The sequence below is a fragment of the Pelmatolapia mariae genome, linkage group LG22, assembly GCF_036321145.2.
Source record: "Pelmatolapia mariae isolate MD_Pm_ZW linkage group LG22, Pm_UMD_F_2, whole genome shotgun sequence".
Classification (NCBI taxonomy): domain Eukaryota; kingdom Metazoa; phylum Chordata; class Actinopteri; order Cichliformes; family Cichlidae; genus Pelmatolapia; species Pelmatolapia mariae.
In genome coordinates this window covers 14411051-14435067 of record NC_086245.2, presented here as the reverse complement: position 1 = coordinate 14435067, position 24017 = coordinate 14411051, and the positions used below count along the sequence as shown (strand labels likewise).

Genomic DNA, 24017 nt, shown 5'->3' with positions numbered 1-24017 from the left:
TATAACAATTAATGATAATTCTCGCCACAGATTTTTTTTTTCTTTTTTTGTGGTGGCAGGCTTTGAAACCAAACAGTTAGCCACACTCCTGTCATGTCTTCGTGGGTTTCTTTTGCAATAAAAACTGTGTAAACATGTGTTTGTGGTGTGGTGACACTCCTGCAGCCCCATCAGCCTTTAAAAAGCGGTAATTCCCAGCAGAAATAAACATACGTGTCGCTCGCAGCATCCTCCCGTGCATTTTTCCAGCGCTATCACAGGCTGATAGGATGTGCTGGGTCATGTGACGGGAAGCGCAGCATTTTCAGCTGAAAGCGAGCTAGGATAGTCGGGAATCGCACATCCAGGTAAACAAATCAAAAAATACATGAAATATTAAAGGAAAATCCCCATCCCGGCCACCGTTTTCTGTGATTTCGTCGAGCCTGCTGTCACCGGTTGGCCGCTGCTGTCACAACAAACCTCAGCGAAGCGCTCTGTTGCCTTTTAAATGGCGAACGCTAGCTCGTTAGCTAAATGACCCCTCTCTCTCTATCTGTCTCTCTCTCTGTCTTGGCTGGAGCTCAGCGGCCAGCTAGCCAGCCTCAAGTGTAGTAGCTCAAAAATAACCGTGGTCGCTGCTACAAAAACGCTCTCTCGGTGGGACCGCCTCTTAAATGGTCACAATTGCAAGGCCCTGCATGCGGTAAAAGCACGATGGAGTGACGAGTGTTTCCCATTCATAGTGGAATATTTTTGAACCTGCCACCGGAGAGAGCGGTTTGGGGAGCAGAAGCGCCGCCGCTAGCGTGCTAGCTGGCTAATGCAGCATCCGAGCTAGCTAGCGAGTGGAGCCTGTTTGTGTATCACAGGGAGGTGCATGTCTGTTGTTTCAGGTTATCATGAAAATATAAACACAATATAACTGTCATTTTATAGTAGAGTTTTTGCATGTAGGGTTATGTAGTAGGATGTGGAGTCATGCTTTGTGTCTTGTTTTTACAGGAGGTAATCCCGGTATGGGGGACATGAAGACCCCAGATTTTGATGACCTGTTGGCAGCGTTTGACATTCCTGACATAGATGCCAAAGAGGCCATCCAGTCTGCTCCAGATGAGGCAGAGGGACCGCACGGAGCTGCAGGTGCACCTCTGGGGAAGCCAGAAAGCGTTGGGTCATCCATGAGAGCGCCAAGCCCCTCGGACCCTCAGGCAGACACCTCTATCGTGAGTGTGATTGTGAAGAATAAAGTGCGTATCGAGACGGTGGATGGAGGGGAGGTAGATGCAGACCAGGACACTATTGATGTGATCACAGGGGTGGATGTGGGCCCTAGACTTGGCGCGTGCGCTCCTGGATTGGCTGAATCTGAAGCTCTCAACCACAATGGTTTTGGGACTTCTGGCGTCTCCACGCCACTTCCACTCAGCCAGGCTCAGCCTAATGGTGCACCATGGTCGGTAAATACACCCAAAGTGTCTTCAGAATCAGCAGGAGCTAGTACGGCCAAGTCTCACAAGCAGGGTGGTAACATTTTCAACAGACTTAAACCACTTGTGGCACAGGGGTCTGGAGATCCTGTGGGTCGAGCCCGAAAGATGCAGCTGCTACAGCAGCAGCACCAGCAGCAGCAGCAGCAGGATGCAGGCCAAGAGAGAGCAGACGGTGTGAAAGCTTCATTACCTTCATCTTCGTCTCTGTCAGCTGGGTCCCCTCCTCTGGGTGCTGGTGGGCCCGTGGGACTAGCCTCGCCTTTCTTTCCACCTTCCAAGCCCCTGCTTTCAACTCCACCTTCTGCACCCTCATCACACCCTCTACGCTCATCGCAGCCTTTTAACGGAGCTCCCAAGGGTGGTCCTGCTGAATTTCAACACCAGCAGGTGGAGGAGGAAGATTCTGACCCCGATTTGGGAAGCCCCCTGGTAATCCAGGAGAACCCGGACTCTCCGACTTGCACTCAGCTGACCCGACGTTATAAGTCTGACTCAGTCTCGGCACAGCCCTCATCCTCTACTGCATCTCAGCCCAAACCTGGGGACACTCCTTCGGGGGCATCTTTGACTTCATCAGCTCCCCCGTCAGGCTCAACAGAGAGTCCCCAGGTGGAGGACAGGCATCCAGAACATGTGATCGAAGAGAGAGACTCACCAGAGAGTCCTGAACCTGAGATGCCAAAATCAACGGCTCAAGTCACAACTAAAAGGTGCTCCAGCCCTGCAGTGGCCTCCACCCCACCTCCTTCTGAACTGCGGGAACCTAAAGAGGAGGAGGAAGAGATGGAGGTGGGAAACGGCATAGACAGGGTTGTTGATGGTAAAGCTGACAAGGGAGAAAACACGAAAACGGGTGAGGAAAATATGGAGGTGGACGATGGTAAAACTAAACCCGTGTCCACTGACGCGGGGGACGCAGGTGATGCAACACCTGCTGCTTCTGGAACACCATCCAGACCCCTGAAAGTCAGAATCAAAACTATTAAAACCTCCACAGGTGGAATCACCAGAACCGTGACACGGGTGGCGCCTAAAGGTGGTGCTGCAGGGAAAGGTGCGGACCCTAAAGCTCAAGCTGGGGAACGTAAGGTTTTAGGAAACAAGGCCCAAAAACCTGAGTCTTCCCCTGGTCACATGACAACACCTTCGCAGAAAGTAAGTGCTCTAAATGCTCTGCCTGTGTCTACACTCGCAGCCAGCAGCGTCATGCTGGCTGCCGCCACAAAGGTCCAAAACAAAATGGCTGCGTCTGACAAGGCCAAGGTTTCTGCCACCGCTGTAAGCATCACTAAATCGGCCGCCTTGCCTGTCACCCCCGTTGTGGCCTCCTCCCCGAAGTTCTCAGTTGCTGCGAGTGGGATCAGTGTACGTACGACCACTAACAAAACGGCAAATGGAGGAAGCGGCACCATCATAGGCAGCGGCCTCCAGCCGAACAAACCCGCCTCCATCGTCAACAGCACGGGGGCTGTCATCTCCCGGAGCCAGTCGAGCCTAGTGGAGGCTTTTAACAAAATTCTGAACAGTAAAAACCTTTTGCCAAGCTACAAGCCCGACCTCTCTGCTCTGCCGCCGCCCGAGTGGGGCCTTCCCCTCCCTGCAACAGGTTACCGCTGCCTGGAGTGCGGAGACGCGTTTGCGCTGGAGCGCAGCCTGGCACGACACTATGACAGACGATCGCTCCGCATCGAAGTGACCTGCAACCATTGTGCAAAGAGGCTGGCCTTCTTCAATAAATGCAGCCTGCTGCTGCATGCCAGAGAGCACAAGGAGCGAGGGCTGGTCATGCAGTGCTCGCACCTGGTCATGAGGCCTGTCACTGTGGAGCAGATGATTGGACAGCAAGACATAACGCCAATTGGTGGTAAGCAGAAGTGCAGCCAACACTTACTTTAATCATCAGTTAATCATATTTTATTTATCATTTAGTTGATATCATCTCAAAGAAAATTGTTCGAATTAATGGGGACCAATCAGACTCATCTTCTAGATCTATGAGAGTCGCTTTTCATGATTTACATTTTGAGACAATCCTTACTTATCTCATGCTGAGCCTGCAGCCAATCAGTTAATCTTCTGTCTAGAAGGAGCTGTTTTAGTTCTCCTCCCTGTAAGCCTACTTTCTGCTCATGCTCTCCCTCGTAAACAGGTTTGAAAAGCAGGCATGTCACATCCACAGCTGGGTACCTGAAATGACCATATTAGGGATATCTTCTCTCTTTGACATCATACAGAGCCACGAGTAGGAAAAAAGCATCTAAAGCAAAGTGTTTAGAGCAGTCTGAACCTTTTGGCTGATAGAGATTATTTGCATATACACTGACCTCCATTATTTGAAGCCTTTTGCCGTGTGTAATCAGCACCACCACTGAAACAGGCAGAAAATAAGAAAACTCGTAGTAGCTTCACTGGAAGTCCAGAGGTATTTGTCATTTGTTGATTTTTAAAAAATGAATAAACAACAAATATTGAGGAAAAAAGAGCTGTTTGTTGCCTAACCATGATTCACTCATTAAAATATTAATCTCTATGTCATACATTATTTTAAAAAAAAGAGAGAGAAGCAATTGTATATTGAACTAAAAACTATGTCATTCATGTGTAACTCATCCTCATTGACTGTTTTTCATTTATCTCCTCTTGTTTTTCACCTTTTGGCTGACCAGGCCTGCTCTCCTCTTCGTCCTCCTCTCCTCCAGTCTCCTCTCCTTCCTCCACACCCGGAGGCCCCGCCATCTCTGCCAATTCCAGCCCAATGAAGGACACTTCAACTCCAGCAGCAGCAGCAGCTCAGCCTCGATCCGTCCGCCGAGCACCTCAGGGCCCGCAAGCGCTGATGCCTCTGCCGTGCAAGAAGGCTGAAGGGCTGCAGTACAACAACTTCAAATGTCCGGAGTGCCAAACACAATTCTCTGGCAAAGCGGAGCTGGTCACCCACTTCCAGCAGATCAGAGCTGCGCCTAACTCAGTGAGTCTTGGGGATGAGTGAACAGTATGTTTCGTGCTACTGGTTTGTACAGTTATGAAGTTGTGATGATGACTTTGTTTTGTTTCATTTTCCTTTTTTCTCCCCATTTTCAGACATGTACACAGTGCTCGCCTCCCATGATGCTCCCTAACTCATGTGCCGTGTCCGCCCACCAGAGGATCCATAAACACAGAGCGCCTCATGTCTGTCCCGAGTGCGGTGGAATCGCACGGCAGGCCAGCTTCCAGACCCACCTGGACGAGGCCTGTTTGCACTTTGCCAGACGCATTGGCTACAGGTGTGGACACGCTATCGAACATGGTTAACATATGACATGACCAATAGAGTAACTGGCAGTTCAAAAGGTATTTGAAAATCATGTCCACTTCTTCTGTGGGAGGCTTTCGCTAATGGGCAGCTTAAATGTAGCTAAGAATTATTAAAATAAAATAATATAAACTGTAAAATCAGTCCTCTAATCAGTCTGTCTGATTCAAAGCAGATGTTTGGAGCAGTGACAAGCGGAAAAAGCTTCTGAAGCAACAAAAGGAGTCTAAGAACGTCTTGCGATGAAGTGACAGCACTTTCCAACTTCTCACTACCTACATTGAAACTTTGTGGATCTGCCAATCCGATCCCAGTGTTAAATTAATAAGATATATTTCTCACTGTGAGGATTTGCAAAAAGAAAAGATTCATACAGTTCTATAATTTATTTTTACTCTTTTACCTGGCTTTTTAAGCACAGGCTACAATATTGTTTGGCCTATGATGCTTTTATAAGGTGCAATATAGATGTTATAGATAGATAACACGATGACAATATGTTGTGCATAATCCAACTATTTTGGATCTAAATGAGCTATTATTATTGTGAAAGGAAAACAACAGCATGCTTTCATAAGCTTTTATAAGTGAAAAAAACAGGCTATTTCAAACGGTTGCTAGGTGGTTGCCAGGTGTTGTAAAGGTGTCATAATATTGCACGTATAGTTAAGCTTTTGTTGATATAAATTGGATGGTATTGTTGTAAATTAAAATTATAACGAGGATTTTCTAAGGTGTTAGAGAAGCAAAACACTGCAAGTGGGCATTTTAGTGGTTGCTAGGCAACATAATGTGTGATATAGATAAGAACCTTCAGGCCGAAACAGACACCTTCATGCCAGTTTTCTTTTTTTTCTGATTTAAGGGTAAATTGCAGACAGACAGATTAATGAGACAAAAAATTAAAATATTTATATTTTATGTACCGTGTTTTATTGCACGTGTTTTATTGCAGCTCAACTGTATTGTACTCTTTGCTGTCTTTGCTATCATATATAGTTTCAGTCATTTCTCGTCTTGCTCTGCTCTCATTTTCACTCTGTGCACACAGAGTGGAGCAGATGATTAAAGGTGAAGCGCAGATATTTTGAATCAGTTTGATTCCAAGCTGTGATGTTACTATAGTGCAATAAAAGCTTTAGAAGGTAATGTGCAAAGCAACACAAATCAGAAAGTTGAAAGTGAAGAAGCTTTTTGGTTATTGTCTTTTAGCTAAGTCGCATACTGCTGAAAACAAAGGAAACATATTTTGATATATATACACCATGTTCCAAATTATTATGCAAATGATATTTTTCTTTGATTTTACTAAAGTCGATTCAAATGACAGTCAGCATAAGAGTATAATTCAAATGTTACTCAACAAAACTCCCAATGAAAACAGTATGTTTTTCAAAAATAAAAAACTTAAAATGCACTGTTCCAAATTATTACGCACACAGAGTTTCAAAACATTTTATAGGTTGTAGAGAATTGAAAATGGTCATTTGTTGAATTTGCAGCATTAGTAGATCAATTTTACTGAAATCAAAAGCTATTTCAATCAAAAACATCTTAACAGGTCAAGTTACATATTAACATAGGACCCTTTATTTGATAGCAGTTTTACAATTCTTGCATCCATGGAACTTGTGAGTTTTTGGAAAGTTTCTACTTGAATGTCTTTGCAGGATGTCAGAATAGCCTCTCAGAGCTGCTGTTTGGATGTGAACTGCCTCCCACCCTCATATTTTTTTTGTTTGAGGATGCTCCAAAGGTTCTCAATAGGATTGAGGTCAGGGAAGAATGGGGGCCACACCATGAGTTTCTCTCCTTTTATGCCAATAGCAGCCAGTGATGCAGAGGTGTTCCTTGTAGCACAAGATGGTGCATTGTCTTGCATGAAGATGGTTTTGTGGCAGAAGGCACAGTTCTTCTCTTTCTACCGTGGAAGAAAGTGGTCAGTCAGAAACTCAACATACTTTGCAGAGGTCATTTTCACACCTTCAGGGACCCTAAAGAGGCCAACGAGCGCTCTCCCCATGACTCCACCACATCCTTGCTGACGTTGCAGCCTTGTTGGAACATGGTGGCTGTCCACCAGCCATCCACCACTGCATCCATCTGGACCATCCGGGGTTGCAATGCACTCATCAGTGAACAGGACTGTTTGAAAATGAGTCTTCTTGTAGTTCTGGGCCCACTGCAGCCGTTTCTGCTTGTGAGCATTGGTTAGGGGTGGCCAAATATAAGGTTTATGCACAACTGCAAGTCTCTGGAGGATCCTACACCTTGATGTTCGCAGGGCTCCAGAGGCACCAGCAGCTTCAATTATCTGTTTGCTGCTTTGTAATGGCCTTTTAGCAGCTGCTCTCTTAATCTGATGTATTTGTCTGGCAGAAACCTTCATCATTGTGCCTTTATCTGCACGAACCCATGTGTGCTCTGACTCAGCCACAAATCTCTTAACATTATGGTGATCGCACTTAAGTTTTCGTGAAATATCTAAGGTTTTCATTACGTGTCCAAGGCATTCGACTATTTCACGCTTTTCAGCAACAGAGAGATCATTTTTCCTTTCTATATTGCTTGAAAATGGTTGTCTGCTTAATAATGTGGAACATCCTTCTTTAGTAGTTTTTCCTTTAATTGGGCTCACCTGGCAAACTAATGATCATAGGTGTCCGAGATTGATTTCAATCATCCAAAGAGTCCTGAGACACAATTCCATCCATGGGTTTAATTGAAAAACAACGTATTTAATCTTTATGACACTTAAACACAATTTGCATAAAAAAATTTTATTTTTTATTTTTTATTTTTTTTTATTTTATCCCTGTTATTGATTATTCTCATTATTCTTAACCAAGGTGCTCGAGCTGCCAGGTCGTGTTCGGAGGGTTAAACTCCATCAAGTCCCACATTCAGACTGCTCACTGCGAGGTCTTCCACAAGTGCCCGAGCTGCCCCATGGCCTTCAAGTCTTCCCCCAGCGCCCAGAGCCACATCAGCACCCAGCACCCAACGCTCACCGGAGGACAGGCCAAGTACGTGTGCTGCTTTTCAACATTTACACAGAGAAATATTTTCAGACTGTTTAGGAACATTCTCTAAGTAGATCCCTAACCATTGAATTCTTCTTCTCCTTTTGCAGAATGATCTACAAATGTGTGATGTGTGATACAGTTTTTACCCAAAAACCTTTGCTGTACATGCATTTTGATACTCATTTAGCTAAGCAAAAAGTGCATGTGTTCAAGTGTCCTGACTGCACCAAGCTCTACGCCCAAAAAGGCTCCATGATGGAGCATATTAAGGTGAGTACATACAGAATATCACAGCACATGATGTGTTAGTCCTTTGCCTTTATGTGTTGCCCATTCGTTGCTTTCTACAATGAATGCGGCGTCAAAAAAGGCAGACAGTAATTCTTGGATCGGCCTTAGCGAGGTACCCCTCCGGTGACCTTGTCCTAAGTTCTGTACCAAGTACAAAACTTTAGCAATAGAGACATTAGAACTTGTTTGCAGTCGAAATAATCGTATTTATTCAAAGAACAGATTCAGGATGACGATTTTCTCTGTTTGCCTTTCATACAATTTCCTGTCGTCCACTCAGACCGCTCACAGAGGCCCGTCCGCCAAACAGGAGTCTCAGACCGATGGCGCTAACCCCACCTCAGCTCCAGCCAACGCATCTGGTCCCTCTGGCCTCAAGTCAAAATCCTCTGGAAAGCCTGATAACTCTGATGGAGAGGACTGGGGTCGGGAGCAGGAGGAGGAGGAAGAAGAGGAGGAAGAGGACGATGACGATGATGCAGATGAGGACTACGAAGCTCCAGGGAGTCACTCCACTACCACAGGAGGCAGCAGTCATCCAAGCGCTCCAACCGAGTGGACCTGCCCTCAGTGTCAGAACACGTTCACGGACAACGAAGACTATCTGAGTCACGTGAAGATGGAGCACGGCAAGGTGTGACAGATAATGTTGATCACAGGAAGGAAAGGAACAGATGTTATTAACACAGAAGTGCACGAAATCTATTTTCTGTTAGCTTAGCATATTGTGGATAGTGAAGTAGGGAAAGAGCCACTCCTTTTGGTAGGAAGACCAAGTTTCAGTATCCTTTTTAAAAAAAAAAAACTTCTCTCTCTCTCAATGTGTTTATGTGTGATGTTATCTCCAAAGTTTCCCTGTCGTATCTGTGGAGGCACATTCAGCACATCCTCCAGCCTGAGACGTCACGAGCGTGTCATTCATGAGGGCAACAAAAGAGTCTTCCATTGCCAGTGAGTAACTTACACTTTCAGTACAGACACTGTTTATGGGTAGCATATAGACACGAGTAAATCTCAAATATAAACCTACAGCAATTATAATTTGTATGATTAAATGTAATACACACTCACTGGCCACTTTATTAGGTACAGCTGTTCAAGTGCTTGTTAATGCTAATTAGCCAATGTCATGGTGGCAACTCATTGCATTTAAAATGCAGACATGGTAAAGATGACCTGAGCATCTTATACTATCAAGGTATGCAGAAGAGCATCTCTGAACATGCAGCATGTCAAAACTTGAAGCAGATGATCTACAGCAGCAGAAAACCACACCTGTCAGCTAAGAACTGGCAACTGACGCTACAGTTCCCACCAAATTCTCACCAAAATTAGACAGTAGAAGATTAGAAAATTGTTGCCTGATTGTCTGAGAGCAGGGTCAGAATTTGGCATAAACGGCATAAAAGTATTGATCCTACATGCCTTTGGATCGGTGGTTCTGGCTGCTAATGGTGTGAGGGTGTGACACACTTGGACCTCTTGGTACCAACTGAACATCATTTAAACATCACAGCCTACCTGAGTATTATTGCTGACCATATCCATCCCTTTATGACCGCATTGTCTTCTGATGGCTGCTTCCAGCAGGATTCATGTGCCATGTCATAAAACTCAAATCGTCTCAAACTGGTTTCTTTTTTCTCAAAGATATTTTTATTAAATTGAAGCAACAAAGAAAAACAGATACACACAGAATTGTTAAACAACAAACAAGTAGGTTTAACAATGATTGATTGAACTGAAATAATAGAATGCAGATTAATGACACACTCATGTATCTTGTAATTGCTTTTATCAGTTTACCCCCTACCCATACCACTTAGTAGCCCCATCCCTCAGGCCAGGTAGGAAAAAAAACCCAGAAAAAAAACCCAGAAAACAAACAAACAAACAAAAAAACCCATCACAAATACAACAGGACAAAGCAGAACAAAATAAAACAAACACACAAATAACGGAAAAAAAAAAAGAGGGGGGAGGATTTACTGAGTAATGCTGGAAGTCGGGTTCGCAACCTGAAGGCTGGAAAAGTATTTCAGGAATTGCCCCCACACCTTGTAAAATTTACCATTGTTATTACTAATCGCATAACTGTTCTTTTCAAGGCTCAGATAGTACATAAGGTCCCTCAGCCATTGAGTATGGTTGGGCAAAGGGGCACCCCTCCATCTTAGTGGGATCGCACGTCTAGCTACAAGGGAGCGTGCAACGCTGTGACGAGGTCAACCGTGCATCAGCCTCCCCAGTGGTGCCAAAAAGCGCAACTAATGGATTAAGATTCATGTGGTTGTAAAAGACAGTGGCGGGCACATAGGGATGTGGAATTAACTAACTCAAACTGGTTTCTTGAACATGACAATGAGTTCATTGTACACAGATGACCTCCATGGTCAGTCAGTAGTTTTTATCCTGGAGCACCAATAGAGTAGCTTTGTATGATTCGCAGTTTAAGAATATCCTTATTTATAATTCATCCACTGTCTGAAACAACCCAGTTAAAGGTGTCTAATTTAAAGTCCACTGTCTTCTGATTGAAGCCAGTGCTTGTAAGGTGTGACCATAGATGGAAATCCATACTAAGCTGACATCAACTTGGCAGAAGTTTAAAAAAAATGGCACCATTACACTGCTTGTGCAGCAGAGGGCACTGAACACTTGATGCCTTTTTAAAATGTCTTCAGTGTAGATCATGGTCTTTTTTTTCTTTATCTGTTATCAGTCACTAATAGAGCTGCTTTATTACTACTCCTCAGATATTGTACAGAAGGCAAACGTACCTTTGGCAGTCGGTTCTTAATGGACAAACACATTCGACTCCATCACAGAAACACAGATGGACAGGTGAGTAAAAGTTCTTGGGGCATGCTCTGTTTGTGTATCGTCTCCACAGCTGCTTAGCCTCTGCTCTCCCTTGTTCTCAGGGTCCCCCTATGACCAGGAAGCGTGCAGCCACAGGGGGAGAAGGACCGGGGAGCTCCTCGGAGCAAGACGGTGAGGTCGGTCCTCCTGCGGCCAGAGCGGGAGACGAGGATGAAACCAACACAGAGGACGGCGGTGGTCCCGCAAAGAGAACCAGGGCGTCCATGGCGTCAACATCAGTGGGACCCAGTGAGGCAGAGGAGGAAGATAACGTTTTCCGCTGCGTCCCCTGCGGGTTCACTACAGAAGACGGGGCCGAGTTTCAGCGCCACATCCCCCAGCATCGGGGCGACACCGCCTCCTTCCAGTGCCTGCAGTGCGGGGTCTGCTTTGCATCGGCCGGCTCTCTCAGCAGGCACCGTTTCATCACACACCGAGTGCGGGACACCCAGAGCGACGCGGACCGCGGCACCCCCCGCGCCCACGGCTCTCCAGACGGCTCTCCCGCCGCTGGTTCTCCTCAGGCACAGTTCGAGGACGGAGACGGAAACCTGGGCTGCAAGGTGTGCGGCCGGCGATTCGACAAGGCCACGGACCTCAACACCCACTTCAGGACCCACGGCATGGCCTTCCTCACGGCACACAAGACAGACAAGCCCCAGTAGAAGAGGGGGGCGGGGTCGTCTGAAGCTGACGGATAATCTCCCGAGGGGTCATGGCCGAGGAGGGCGATACTGTAGAATATGAATGTTGATGAAACACAGCTGCTCCTGTGCAGTCGTCGTCTTCTTCTTTTCTTTTTTTTTTAAAGCCACCACAAACAGTTTCCCTCTGTGGCACCTCTTCTGTGCGATTGTATCTGCATGTTTGATCACTTAAAATGAACTCGTCACCTGTGATGGACTCTTGTGTGGACCATTCCCCCCCAGAGTAAAGCATTTATACTGTATATCAGCCATACTGTGTCCAACCCCACCTCGTCCTTCCATTTCGAGCACTCACTCTTCACCGACTGTAGCCACCTGCCTGTTTGTTACTGTAGCACATATGTAGATACATAACACCTCCCACTGTACTCCTCACAGCTGTACTGCAGATATTTTGTACTTCACATCGTTTATCTTGTCCTTGTTTTTTTTTGTTTGTTTGTTTTGTTTTTCTGGCAATTAGATCAGTTTTACCAGCCTGTGGGAGCTGGAAAAACTCATCGTGCCGAGACATCCTGAAGCATGAAGGGGATCGTTTGTGGGCACGGGGAATTTGACACTGAGTTTTATGTTGCTATAATATTTATTTATATGAAACACATTACTGCTGTTGGTGTATGTGAGTTGATTGCATCAAATGTTACAAGACATGGTGTGATTTACCTGCAACAGAGACATGAGAAGAGAAACTCTGGAGGCATTTCATTAGGAGGCGAGGTTACTGGAGGTGGTAACCCGTGTAGTGTGACTAATGTGTTATGTTGTTACTCGTTAAACTAGAAGAAGAGAGGTAAGGCTTCCTGTCAGTAGTATACGTGTACGAGTTTTGCCATGTAAATACATATAATTACACTAAAAGAAATGGTTCTGGTTTTAGTAACTTGCTATGATAATGTGAATACGTATAGTATTTGTACTTGTACTGTTCCCTTTTTTTCAAAACAATTTGAAGTCCTAAAGAAAACAAGAATCCCCTCTCAGAGTTAGCTATACATTGTAATTACAAAGCAGAGGGAGAGCGTGGGGGTCGTGTTGTCTTAATGTGTTTGAAAACAAATGTTTATCTTTTTTTTCTCTTTTTTTTTTTTTTTTAAATCGACAGTGCTTGCTGTACTCACATTTCTTTTATATGTTTAAAAAACGGCCTTCACTGTCACTTTATTGGAGGCCTATGAGTGGATTTCTTTTGTTTTATGTTTGTATCTTTTTATATGTCATATCATATTTATATAGCTCAGTAGTGGAAACTTTCATGTCATTTTCTTTTCCATGGTCGTGGTCTGCTTGCTGAAATGCCATACACTTTTGTGCTGTTTCAAAATAAATGTGTAAAAGAGACGACCGGCTCGTGTCGCGGATTCATCTGCAGAGGTCAGCATCGGGCTCAGTGCGATTCTTTTCTGTTTGCACACTTGGTTGGTTTGAATCCTCTAAATTCCCTGAGAAAAGAAAATCTTAGTGTTCAGCTGGTCAGATGAGCTGACATTTGGAAAGATTTGGTGAATGATTATGTAGTTTAGAAGCAGACCAGGTAAATTTCATGAGAAACAATCAGGGTGGGCTGCATTTGCCAATCAGCCAAATGTTGTTATATAATAATTAATCAGCTACAGTCAGTCATAAAAAAGCAAGTTTTCACAAGACTGCAAACCTGTGAAAAACTAGGTACACCTTTACTACTTCCATAGGAATTGGTGTGGAAGTGCGAGCACCTCTATAAACACAATGCCGATTTCTTCCCAGGAGGGAACGTCTCGGGAAATTCACACTAAGGTCAGACTGTGCAATGCTCAGAGAAACTGCAAAAAACCCCGTAAGCTACATCTCAGACTGTAAAGGCCTCAGTTAGCATATTAAGGTTCAAGATGGCACAATTAGAAAAAGACTGAAGCTGCATCTGAACAAACCACAGGACTTGTTCCTTTGGACAAAAACACTTTATGTCAACTATGAAGCACGGTGGTGGAGGGGTGACGATTTGGGCATATTGCGGTCATTGAGCTGACCATGAACTCCTCTGATACCAAAGTACAGTCATGTGTGAGTCCAACAGCTAAGCTTTGCCATGCCCAAAAGTCCAGAGCTCAGCGTGAATGAAATACTGTGGTGAGAGCTTTGGAGCTTTTTCGTGCTGCAGGGAGTGCTCAGAATACTGGAAACACTGGAGAGTTTGTCCAGTATAGATTTCCTATACATGTTCTATTAAAAAGAAGGTTGCATATAGGACTACATATAGACTTATACAAGTATATTCCATTGGTCAATATTAGCAAATCATTAAGGCACTAAGTGACTGGACATAATGTGAGCATGCTCATATTGTGATGTTTACTCAGTATGATGGTAACAGTGTATGCAAACATTTGCCAGTTGGCACTAAATACAAAGGCACACATGAGCCTAATGGGGATATCTTTTTTTTTTTTTGCAGGAGGTTGGCTTTCACTCATTTGACTTGACAGTAACGCTAAATGAAAAGTGAACCAATAACCTGAGTATCTGGCGAAATGTAAATGTTTGTAAAAACGTCTGTAACAATAGATATTAAGATGTTTACTGAATAACTCAAAGGCTGTTTGAACTAAAGCAACTGTCTTATGGCAGTCCGTCTAATTTGTGGAAGAAACTATAACCAGGAAACTAAAGTTTACTTATAGGTGCCGTTGCAATTATGCCTCAAAATAAGTTTGAGGCAATCAGAAGCTGCCTGTTTGGATCAATCATTTATCCCAACATAGATAATTTCAGTTACTATCACACCTTAAAAAGCATTTACCACACACAGACAGTGTTGTTTCTCTTTTACACGATTTAATCATTAAGTTGGCTTTTCACTGTCTGCTTCCACCCCCTCCAGCTCAACCCCCATCTTGTCACTTCTATCCTCCAGACACGAGGCCTGGGATTCAGACTGCTCTGAAGGATGGTGGACTTCAACCATCAGCTCGTAGATCAGTGTTCCCAGAAGCGCCCCAACACAAGGAGCCACTATGGGCACCCACCACCAGCTACTTCCAGCCCTGCAAAAATAGACAGCATGTTTGCTTTAAGACAGTCAACAATGTGAGGAAATAAGATGGGAATTAGCAGAGCATCCGGAGTGAAACCACTAACTTGAAAACATCCGCCCCCCAACCGGCAATGTAGGTGAACAACCGAGGTCCAAAATCTCTTGCCGGGTTGAGTGCATATCCGCTGTTTGAGCCCATTGAGATGCCAATGACCAGCACTGCTGCTCCCACTAAGACAGGCTGAAGATAATGAGGGATGGAGCTGTTCCTCTGGTCCCCGAGAGCCAGGACGCACAGCAGCAGAGCGGCCGTGCCGATCACCTGGATGACATAGAAATAGTTAGAGATGTGCAGGAAGGAACAGTATGATTTTAACTGATGGACAAACAGCGTTTCCTGGCTGGGTCAAGGCAAGTTACTCCATTTATCAATGTGGAGCTAAGTTTCAGGAAATAGCCTGGTGTATTTTTGGCGATATAACTATACAGGTTCACATGACTATTGAGCAGTTATACCATCTTTATCTGTCAGCCTGATAACGATGAATGATCCTTAATTAATAAGAAAAACAAGGGCGTGACGGCATCTGACCTGGTCCACGATACCTCCCCACACACTCAGGTAGTCAGCGGGGTAAGTGGAGAATATGCCTGCTGTGGCTGTGGGACCCGTCACCGTCAGATCGCCTCCACTGTACGCCTGGATGGCGTCTGCAAACATCTCATTGCGCACGCATCATCAAACAGACACAAAACACAGTTTATTGTTCAGAGCCGTGACGTTTCCAGAACACAAATGGTGTTACAACATGAGACCAAGAGCTTATCAAACGACATGATTTATTTGATTTGAAAAGCCTCAATTGATGAATATCAACTCCCTTGTTGTACCTGGGCTCACTGTTAAACACTCACCATAGTACTGCAGAGCAACTGTAGCTGCAGCCAGAAAGGCTCCCAACACTTGGAAGAAGATGTAGAAAGGCAGTTTCACCCATGAGTGGCGGCCCAAAACACACAAGCTCAGAGACACAGCGGGGTTTAAATGAGCACCTTAAAAAGAAATCACAGTTATGACATGACTATTATGTAAGGTGTTTTTTTCTGCATTTTTGGTTAGTATAATATTAATGGTGGTTCCAAACAACACATCAAAGAGTTCATTTCCAGTTATTATGATCTAAACTGGGATTCAGACAAAACTGTTGATCAGGGTGAGACTTGTCACCAGGTGTGGAGTCAAGTGTGGCCAGCACAACAATCAACAAGCTTGTTCTCGTTAGAGATCTGCGTACATATTAATTTAACCACTTCTTTTTCTAGCAGTTTCTCAGTGGCTGATGTTCCTTTACAGACATGTTAACAGTCTTATGAGGTTTATCAGCAATTAAAAAGGAATGTTCTAGTTTCTTATAATTAAATAAGAGTTACCTAAAAAAAATGATACCCCCTCCCAGCCTACCCTAAGCCTGGTGTTACAGGAAGTTTCTTCCTAAAAACAGAAGTTTCATCTCCTCACCATCACCAAGTGCTTCCTCATCGGGGGCTGTCTAATCGTTGGAAATTCTCTCTCATATTGCAGGGTCTTTATCTTACACCATTAAAGTGGTGTGACTGTTGTAAACTGGTGGTTTACTGTATAAAAACATAACTCCAACTTCAGATTAAGAACAGATTGTCTGGCTCCGTCATTGCTCGTCACAGTGAAAAGTAAAGTTCATTAACTCATACTAACAGTTTACATACACAGTCAGTGGCACGGACCTGGATTTTAAGCATAATCCACAAATTTTCAATAGGATTGAGGTCAGAGCTTTGGGAACGCCATTCCAGAAGTGTAATGTTAGCCTGTTCAGCTAGCTGATGATTTAGCAGCTAGATGTTAGCAGCACAACAGCCTCAGACCATGATGCTACCACCACCATGTTTGACAGTTGGCACAAAGTTCTTAAGTCTGAAAGTCTCGCGTTTACTCCTTCAAATATACTCTTTGTCATTGTGGCCGTATAGCTCAATCTTGTCTTGTGTGACCATCAAACTTTTCTCCAGTATTTGGTTTTGGTTTTGGAGCAGGGCCTTATTTCTTTGTCAGCATTCTCTCTGTCCATTGTGACTTGAAACTCACTTCTTAATCATTTCTACTTGTTTAGAAATGTCTCAAGAGATGTTCCCATTGTAAATCTACAATTTTCCTTCTTAGATTTTCACTGAATTCCTTGGACTTTCCCATTGTTCAGAGCATTGGTCAGTCCACTGAGTGCTGTCAATTAAATCTCCTTCATGCTGGTAATGAAAAACTACCAAACTGTAGTGATTCATGATCACTAGCAAGAAGTTAAAAGGCTCTGGCCTTGTCAAGTTAAAAACCCCTCAGCACTGCTTATTAAAAGATTTAAGTCAGTGTGTGTATATATTTGAACCTGTGTGGATTAAAGAAAATCAGTAAAGATGTATGCTGTACAATCATTCCACCCTGGAAAAAGAACAGTGCAAAGAAATAACTAAGTTCCCCAAATTACCATGACATTAATAGCAAAGATTAGTGTATGTAAACTTCTAATCACAGTTCTGCATACCCAGTAACTTCGTTCAGTCCCTTACCCGATACTCCACGAGACACGAAGACCCCAAATGTTACTCCCAGAGCAAAACCCAGATTAATTGAGAGGTACTGGCCCTTTTTGTCTTCAGTTGTGACCACTTGGGCAACAGAGCCACATCCAAACAGCTGCAATTACATGAAATGAAGATAAGTATTAGCAGTCGAATATATACACGAGTGTACCCAATCAAAACAGTGGATAATGATCCAAACTCTCAAAATCTTTCTGGCACATCCAACTTCAGACCCTCCCCAAATTAATTTTCTGATTAATCCACAATAGCAGCATTTTATCTTGCTTAGATTCATTCAACATACATCCAGTTTGAATGTTTTCACCATGCAGTACAGTAGAGACGTGATGTTCTGACACACTTGGTGCAATCTCCTTTTTTATTATTTAACTAAAGAGCTGCTTTATGATTTGTGCTGTAAATGTTCATTGCCCCAGATAGTCATTAGAGATAAAACAACAGCACTGCAGTCAAAGGAATATCACCTTTGGAAATCACTAACAACAGAGTCCAATTTTACTCCCCCTCCCCTGCAGTCCCTGTCACCCTCTGTCCGTTTTATTCAGGCCAAAGTCCTTAGTTAAACACCGTGCAGAGTTATGAGGTGCTCTAAACAAACCAGCAGGGCATTTTACAGGAAACTCACTGACTGACACACTTGATGTTGAGTTTACTGGCTGAACTGAGGGAACTTTATTTGTTTTTTAGTTATAAAAAAGTTCCTACACAGCTAACTATATCTTAAATGTATGAAAAAAAGAAGAATAAAAGGATACTTACAATCAGGACGTAGACGCCGAGACATTCGGCCATGCACTCCCTGATCAGCTGGTTTCTGATCTGACATTTCTTCAGCAGCCTCTCCATCCCCGAGCTTTCCTCTGCACACTCTGGGCACAGGTGTGTTTTCAGAGCCGGGCAGGTGTCATCGGGTGGATCTGACCCGCAGTGCTGCACCGTCTGCCTGGCTGAGCAGAGTTTGCTCTTTCATGCTGGAGGTGGAGGCTACGTCACACACTTTATGGAATTGCTGACGTGATTATGAGTGTGTGTGGACTCAGGACATCTCAATCACAGCATGCGCGATGAAAAACAGTCTGTGCACCAAAAGCTCGATAGTGGCTCAGTGGAGGGTTTCCTCATTTGATTGGAACTGGATCTGATTGTTCCCGTTTGATCGGAAAAGAAATTCAAGATCTTAACTCTGTTATGTTACGTCCACTGCTGTATTTTTCAACATGGATCATTAGTATTCCCACAGGATGAAAACCATTACAAAACATAAAAACAATTAAACATTTGTGAGAGGGGCTCTGGTTTTTGTAGTGGTTTCCAGATACGGTTCACAGATCACAGGGGATTTGTGGACAAAGGGCAGCAAAAGGACCTCACATCATTGATAACATGATACAAGATGAAGCTCTGCTTGGTTAAGCCAACATTTAAACTTCATTTTAACCCATTAAAAATGACTACCTCATAAAAGTTGTTGTCACGCAATATATATCCTCTATTTATCCAGGAAAAAGACTCATTGAGGTTAAAATCTCTTTTTCCAATAAATATAACACATAAGATAAAAAGAGTAAGTGAATGCAAACATCCATGCAGTATCAGATCACATAAATTCTGTATCTGCATCACAATAGTTTGATTATGATATATATGAAGCCAACTTCCACAGGAAAGATCCCGTTATCCTCGCTCCTCTTAATAACTGAGCACAACAGCAAGACCTCGCACATCAAAGAGTATCCAGCACCTTTTAATGTTGATTAAACGTAAATTAATATTCTGTAAACATAGAAACTGAAAACCAGACACATTCATTTGCAGAGCAGAAGGAAAAGTTTTATGTGGAATCAGCTGATTAGGATGGACCAATGAGGAAAGGTTTTATAAACCCTCGTAAACACAGTTAAACAGAGGACGACTTGATAAGGTTTAATGGTGTAACTACAACGTAAAAAGATTATAGCACTTATAATACTGTCAGAGACATGATGGCACACAAAGATGGAAAGTGTAACATGATTTCAGTGACTTCTATCCAACACTGAAAATTTGACCCAATAAGCCCCTCGACCTTTCTCCACACTGAACAGCTGCTTTAGTGAACTTCTCTGTGTACCTCACACCGACGCACACAATATACAGTATCCATCAGATATACAGCATCTCCACTCCACTTTGCCAGTCCATTTTTCCTCTTGATTAAAATTTTAAAATGTAATAAAAAAACAAAACCCAAAAGCATCTGTATTTTTATTTTATTCCTTTTAGCCTAAAACATTACCTTTATTTTATATCCCTCTCTGGCTTTGAACACAGAAACCCAGCTAACTGCTTTTCAAACCAGGGGCGGATCTAGAAGGGTGGCATGGGGTGGCAAGTGCCACCCTAAAATGATCCCTTGCCACCCCAAGTGCCACCCCAGTTTTGCACATGATATACACACGTGTATACTTAGTGTGTTGTGTTGTCTTGTGTAGTCGTTCTGTTGTGTAGTCGTTTTGTTTTGTGTGTCGGTGAGGGCACTAATGAATGTCACAAAGGCACATTTGCAATGTAAACACTGTCACTAAGTAGAAAACCAGCGGAGTGATACGCCTCCTGTTGTCAGGCCTGCAGGTTTATCCCTGTGCTGTTCTCCTCTGTCTTTTGGTGGAAAAACATGTTTTCTTTTACTGGCACACATAATTTGTTGGGCATCTTATTGCGACACCTGATTGTTCTCTCATTTTAGTTTTAGTAATATTTTTAAATGGTTGTACAAAATGAAAAAAGTGGCAGGTGTATTGGCTGCATTTTTAGATAAATAGTTGTATATGTTTACAAAATGTACAATTTATATTTGCATTTCAAGTTATAAAAATTTACTCAACATGTCTGTGGTTTTTTTTACAGTAAAAAATACTACTAGGATTTTAAGTTCTTTGTGTGATTTCAGATCAGTAATACTAATGCAGTATGTCAGTGAAAAAACAACTAAATTCAGTTGAGCTGAAAAGAATGATACCAAACAAGGGAAGGGGAAAAAATAAAATGAAACAATTTGAGGGTGAAATACAAACGTAAACTCAAAAGGAGTCAAAAATGACCGGTTGTATTTCAGACCTCAGTGGGTTAATCCAACAAATCATGAAAAATTAGGTTTAAATTTTTGTTCATGACAGTGCAGATTTCTGACATTTTGTGTAATTTAAGCGTGTAACAATGTGATTGTTTTCTAACAAAAAACAGTGTGAAACTTAAGTTAGACTTGTGTTTGTAAATCAACCGCCCCATGTTGTGTAGCTTTCTGGATTTTATACTTATTGGGCTACATATTTATTTATTATACAGGCTATACAGTACATAACATCAAAACTCACTTGTTTTATGTAACTAAAGTGTTTAATTATGTGGGCTACAGACAGTAATTAAGTTATAGACTATATTTATATGAAAAACGTGTATACTTACTGCATTTGACTCATTTTAACCATATGTAACCACCTGCATATGTGTTTGGAAAAAAAAAAAGGCTTTGATTTTGCCACCCCATTTGATTTCTTTGCCACCCTCATGCCACCCTAAGAAAATTTCTCTAGATCTGCCCCTGTTTCAAACCCTCTGAGATTTTCACCAGACAGATGAACCAAAAATGACTTTTTCCACTGGCTGCACTGAGGTACAGTATAAGAAAAAAAAAAATGCTACTCTGCTAGAGTCAAGATTAGCCATATGGAGCCAGAGATGATTTTAATAGGAACCATTTAAAGCAGGAGTGTCAAACAGAAGGCCTGGATGGCTTAGAAAAATGTTTCTTCTCATAAAAACCCCGTGGTCATTCACAGTACAACAAAGTAACCGACAAACATTGAAATGTCAAAAAAGTTTAAATTTAGCACCGTCTGCTACAGAAATGTCTCTTTTTGTAACACAGTAAAAAAAAAAAAATGACATTCAACTTTTTCTTTGAATTAAGAAAAACTTGTTTTATAATTACAGCACAGTCCGGGCGATGAGCTACCAGATCTGATTCTGTAATTTTACAAGTTTACTTCTGATAATTTAAGCACAAACAGTTGGACTGACAGATTTCTTTCATTTAAAACAACAGCATTTCTTTATCGTGTTGACAAACTGACACAAACGGTTAAATGTGTAAGCTCCTTTAAATTAAGAGAAAGGGGAGCGTCACTGGTCCGTCTCACTCGAGGTTTAAATGAGCTGTACATGACACGTGATAGAAATTGTGACCCTGTAACTTTGTAGCCCTGTAGAGCCTGAACCACGAAATATTTGCCAGAAAATGAAGCATTTATGGAACTTTGTGTCAAATTTTTAAAAATTATATGAATTTTAAATTGTATCATATTTGATACATCCAGCATTTTTTAAAGTTCTGCTTAAAAGTATATTTTGCAGTTTTGTTTTTTGATAATGTAGAATCTGAAGACCGTTACTAACAAAAATATGAGCCAAACAACTTTGTACATATATTAAGAGTCTTTATTTAATTCTTCACTCACTCACATCCACACAGGCCTGTCTACAGGACAATACAAAAATAAAATATGGAAACGTGACTTGTTCAGCGTCTCAGTGTGTCACCATCAATAGTTTTCAGGATCTGCAGCTTCGATCCTGCATGATCAGTTTGGACTTCCAGCTTCATCTTAAACGAGCCAGCGAGACTTTATCCAACATATTCGTTTTGGCAAAGGAAGACCATGAAACTGTTTGTCCATACATTGGTATGTAATATAAATATGCCAGCTCACATCTCTACTAACTCCTTCACATTTTATTTAAAGCCTCCAAAGAACCTGGAGAATAATGAGCCATCATCCCGTAAGTCTGAGAAGTGGTGGGGATCACCTGGAAGAAAAGCAAAAATAAATACATGATTTTTTTTGTGTGTGTGTCAGATAAACAATTCAAAGAACACACACCGGAGACAGGCTGACCTGGCAGCACGGGTCCATTCGAATGATCTGGTCCCCCAGAAATCCCAGAACCTCCCGAGCGAGTCACCGTGGTCTCCTCGTTGCCTTGGCCGTCTCTTACCGTACGCCTCTCCTCTACACTCTGACACACGCAAACGAAATGCTCATCAAAACTGAGACACAACTATTAAAAGAATCACTATGAACATATTAATACAGAATTAAGAAACACTCACCCCATCAGGCTTCACCACCTTAGTGACAGTGACAGACTGAAAGAAAGACCGAGTTCTGGGCTGGTTGGGTGCCTGACCAGCAGGTGGCGTCAGAATCTGATCCAAGCCACCAGAGGACACAGCTGAGTCCAGATCTTGGGAGGATCAGGATGGGAATAGAAAATAAATTTGACACAATCTAAAAGAGCTTCCACTAAATTATCAAATAAAATGTAAATATCACCACCCACCTCTGTCACCTTTGTGTTCCTCCTCTGGAGTTTTGTGTCTCCAAATATCATTAAACTTTTAAACACACAATACAAAAATCTCAGTTAATATACAACCGCTTGTGTCGCAACAGAAACAAAGAAGGAGGAGTGAATATCTCCTTTACCCTGGAAAAAGGGGTCCGGCCATGAAATTCAGGTGACTCATAAGAAGGTCTGTGATCACCTTGGGGCTCTCTGGATTGTTGTTGTGTGTCGCTGTCAGGATATTTGAGCATAAAGTCTCTCAGAGGGTTTCCACTGGAGCTTCCTCGTCCTCTCTCTGCTCTGTCCTGAGACGGTGGTGGCGGCATGATGTGGGGAACATCTAAAACACAAAGAGGGCAAAAGAGCAAACAGGTTAAACACAGAGGAGAGGAACATGTCGAGTTGTGGTTAGAATTTGAGTCTTCATGGGCATGGATGTCATGATTAACTTTGCGCTTTTAATTATTTCTTTTTCCAGGGTGAAAGAATTGGAGACCATACATCTTTACTGACACTTTTTTTACTTGTTTTTTTTTTTTTTTTTTACATTTCATTAAAAACAAGCAACATGAAAACGGGGCTTGTGGGTCTGTTTTCATACCAAAGCGTCCAGACTCTGGATGTCCCTCCCAACGACCCAGTTGGGAGAATATCTCCTCCATCTCCCTGAGGACGTGGCCAAACATCGGGGGGTCCTGAATCCGCATCCCGTCCGGGCCAAAACTGAAGCCAAACCTCCAGGCGCTGTCAAAGGGGTCCTGCTGCTCCCCACTGAACCCATCATAGTGGAATCCATCTTCATCATCTTCATCGTCATCGTCGTCATGAGTCATGGCATCGAAGAAAGGGTCCCTGATAGACGAAGTAACACAAATGTACAAGCTTTGAAATCTCCCTTTGGTTTAGAAACTGCGTTGTAACATGCCACCAGCAAACAGACCTCAAAGTACTCAATCGTATTAACTCCGTGAGCATAAATAACACCAAAATCTAGCTGAAGGACCCCTGTGGTTTTCCTGGCAGAAAACACTAATCTTGTCCCTGACATAGCTGCACGCAGAGAAAGTGTACTAAGTTCAGCTAGCTTAGCCGAGTGTACAGCTACGTACTCCGACGCCATAAACTCACCTCCGGCCACGATAATGGCCTCCGGGTACCCCGAAGAACCCGCGAAATAAATCAAAAACACTCATTTAACTGCAGCTTTGGTGGAAACTTAAACCATAACTTAAAATGTGCAAGCTGCGGACACCAACTGGAGAAACTCGCCAAGAAGTACTACAGCTGTCAACAGTGTCGTAAAGCGTACTAGACGATTCATCATGACGCAAT

General features: G+C 43.0%; 3 protein-coding genes and 1 non-coding gene across 6 annotated transcripts; 2 read left to right on the top strand and 2 right to left on the bottom strand.

Annotated features, from left to right (window-relative positions):
• The first annotated feature begins 297 nt into the window (after nucleotides 1-297).
• On the top strand, nucleotides 298-12985 carry znf687b (zinc finger protein 687b). 2 transcript variants are annotated; one of them, XM_065470722.1, is made up of 10 exons: nucleotides 298-347; nucleotides 985-3336; nucleotides 4172-4440; nucleotides 4554-4738; nucleotides 7617-7793; nucleotides 7901-8063; nucleotides 8365-8718; nucleotides 8935-9035; nucleotides 10841-10928; nucleotides 11009-12985. In XM_065470722.1, the coding sequence occupies exons 2-10, from the start codon at nucleotides 999-1001 to the stop codon at nucleotides 11609-11611; spliced, it is 4278 nt and encodes a 1425-aa protein (XP_065326794.1). In that variant the 5' UTR covers nucleotides 298-347; nucleotides 985-998; the 3' UTR covers nucleotides 11612-12985. The 2 variants fall into 2 exon arrangements, with proteins under 2 accessions (XP_065326794.1, XP_065326793.1); XM_065470721.1 differs by having other exon boundaries at nucleotides 4139-4440.
• LOC135933368 (small nucleolar RNA SNORA13) lies at nucleotides 8108-8242 on the top strand. Its single transcript, XR_010573740.1, has one exon. It is a non-coding gene; the product is annotated as a small nucleolar RNA SNORA13 (small nucleolar RNA).
• A 1486-nt stretch (nucleotides 12986-14471) lies between the features above and the next one.
• aqp10b (aquaporin 10b) lies at nucleotides 14472-18297 on the bottom strand. The gene is given in 7 exon segments (XM_065471963.1): nucleotides 14472-14673; nucleotides 14768-14985; nucleotides 15256-15374; nucleotides 15579-15716; nucleotides 17265-17391; nucleotides 18060-18228; nucleotides 18230-18297. Coding segments are annotated over 7 exon segments (1014 nt in total). The 5' UTR covers nucleotides 18271-18297.
• Nucleotides 18298-21766: 3469 nt separating this feature from the next.
• Nucleotides 21767-24014, bottom strand: hax1 (HCLS1 associated protein X-1). 2 transcript variants are annotated; one of them, XM_065471960.1, is made up of 7 exons: nucleotides 23814-24014; nucleotides 23287-23537; nucleotides 22826-23025; nucleotides 22680-22734; nucleotides 22450-22583; nucleotides 22220-22355; nucleotides 21767-22145 (listed from the first exon to the last, which is right to left on the bottom strand). In XM_065471960.1, the coding sequence occupies exons 1-7, from the start codon at nucleotides 23876-23878 to the stop codon at nucleotides 22072-22074; spliced, it is 915 nt and encodes a 304-aa protein (XP_065328032.1). In that variant the 5' UTR covers nucleotides 23879-24014; the 3' UTR covers nucleotides 21767-22071. The 2 variants fall into 2 exon arrangements, with proteins under 2 accessions (XP_065328032.1, XP_065328034.1); XM_065471962.1 differs by having other exon boundaries at nucleotides 22235-22355; nucleotides 23814-24012.
• Nucleotides 24015-24017: the final 3 nt, after the last annotated feature.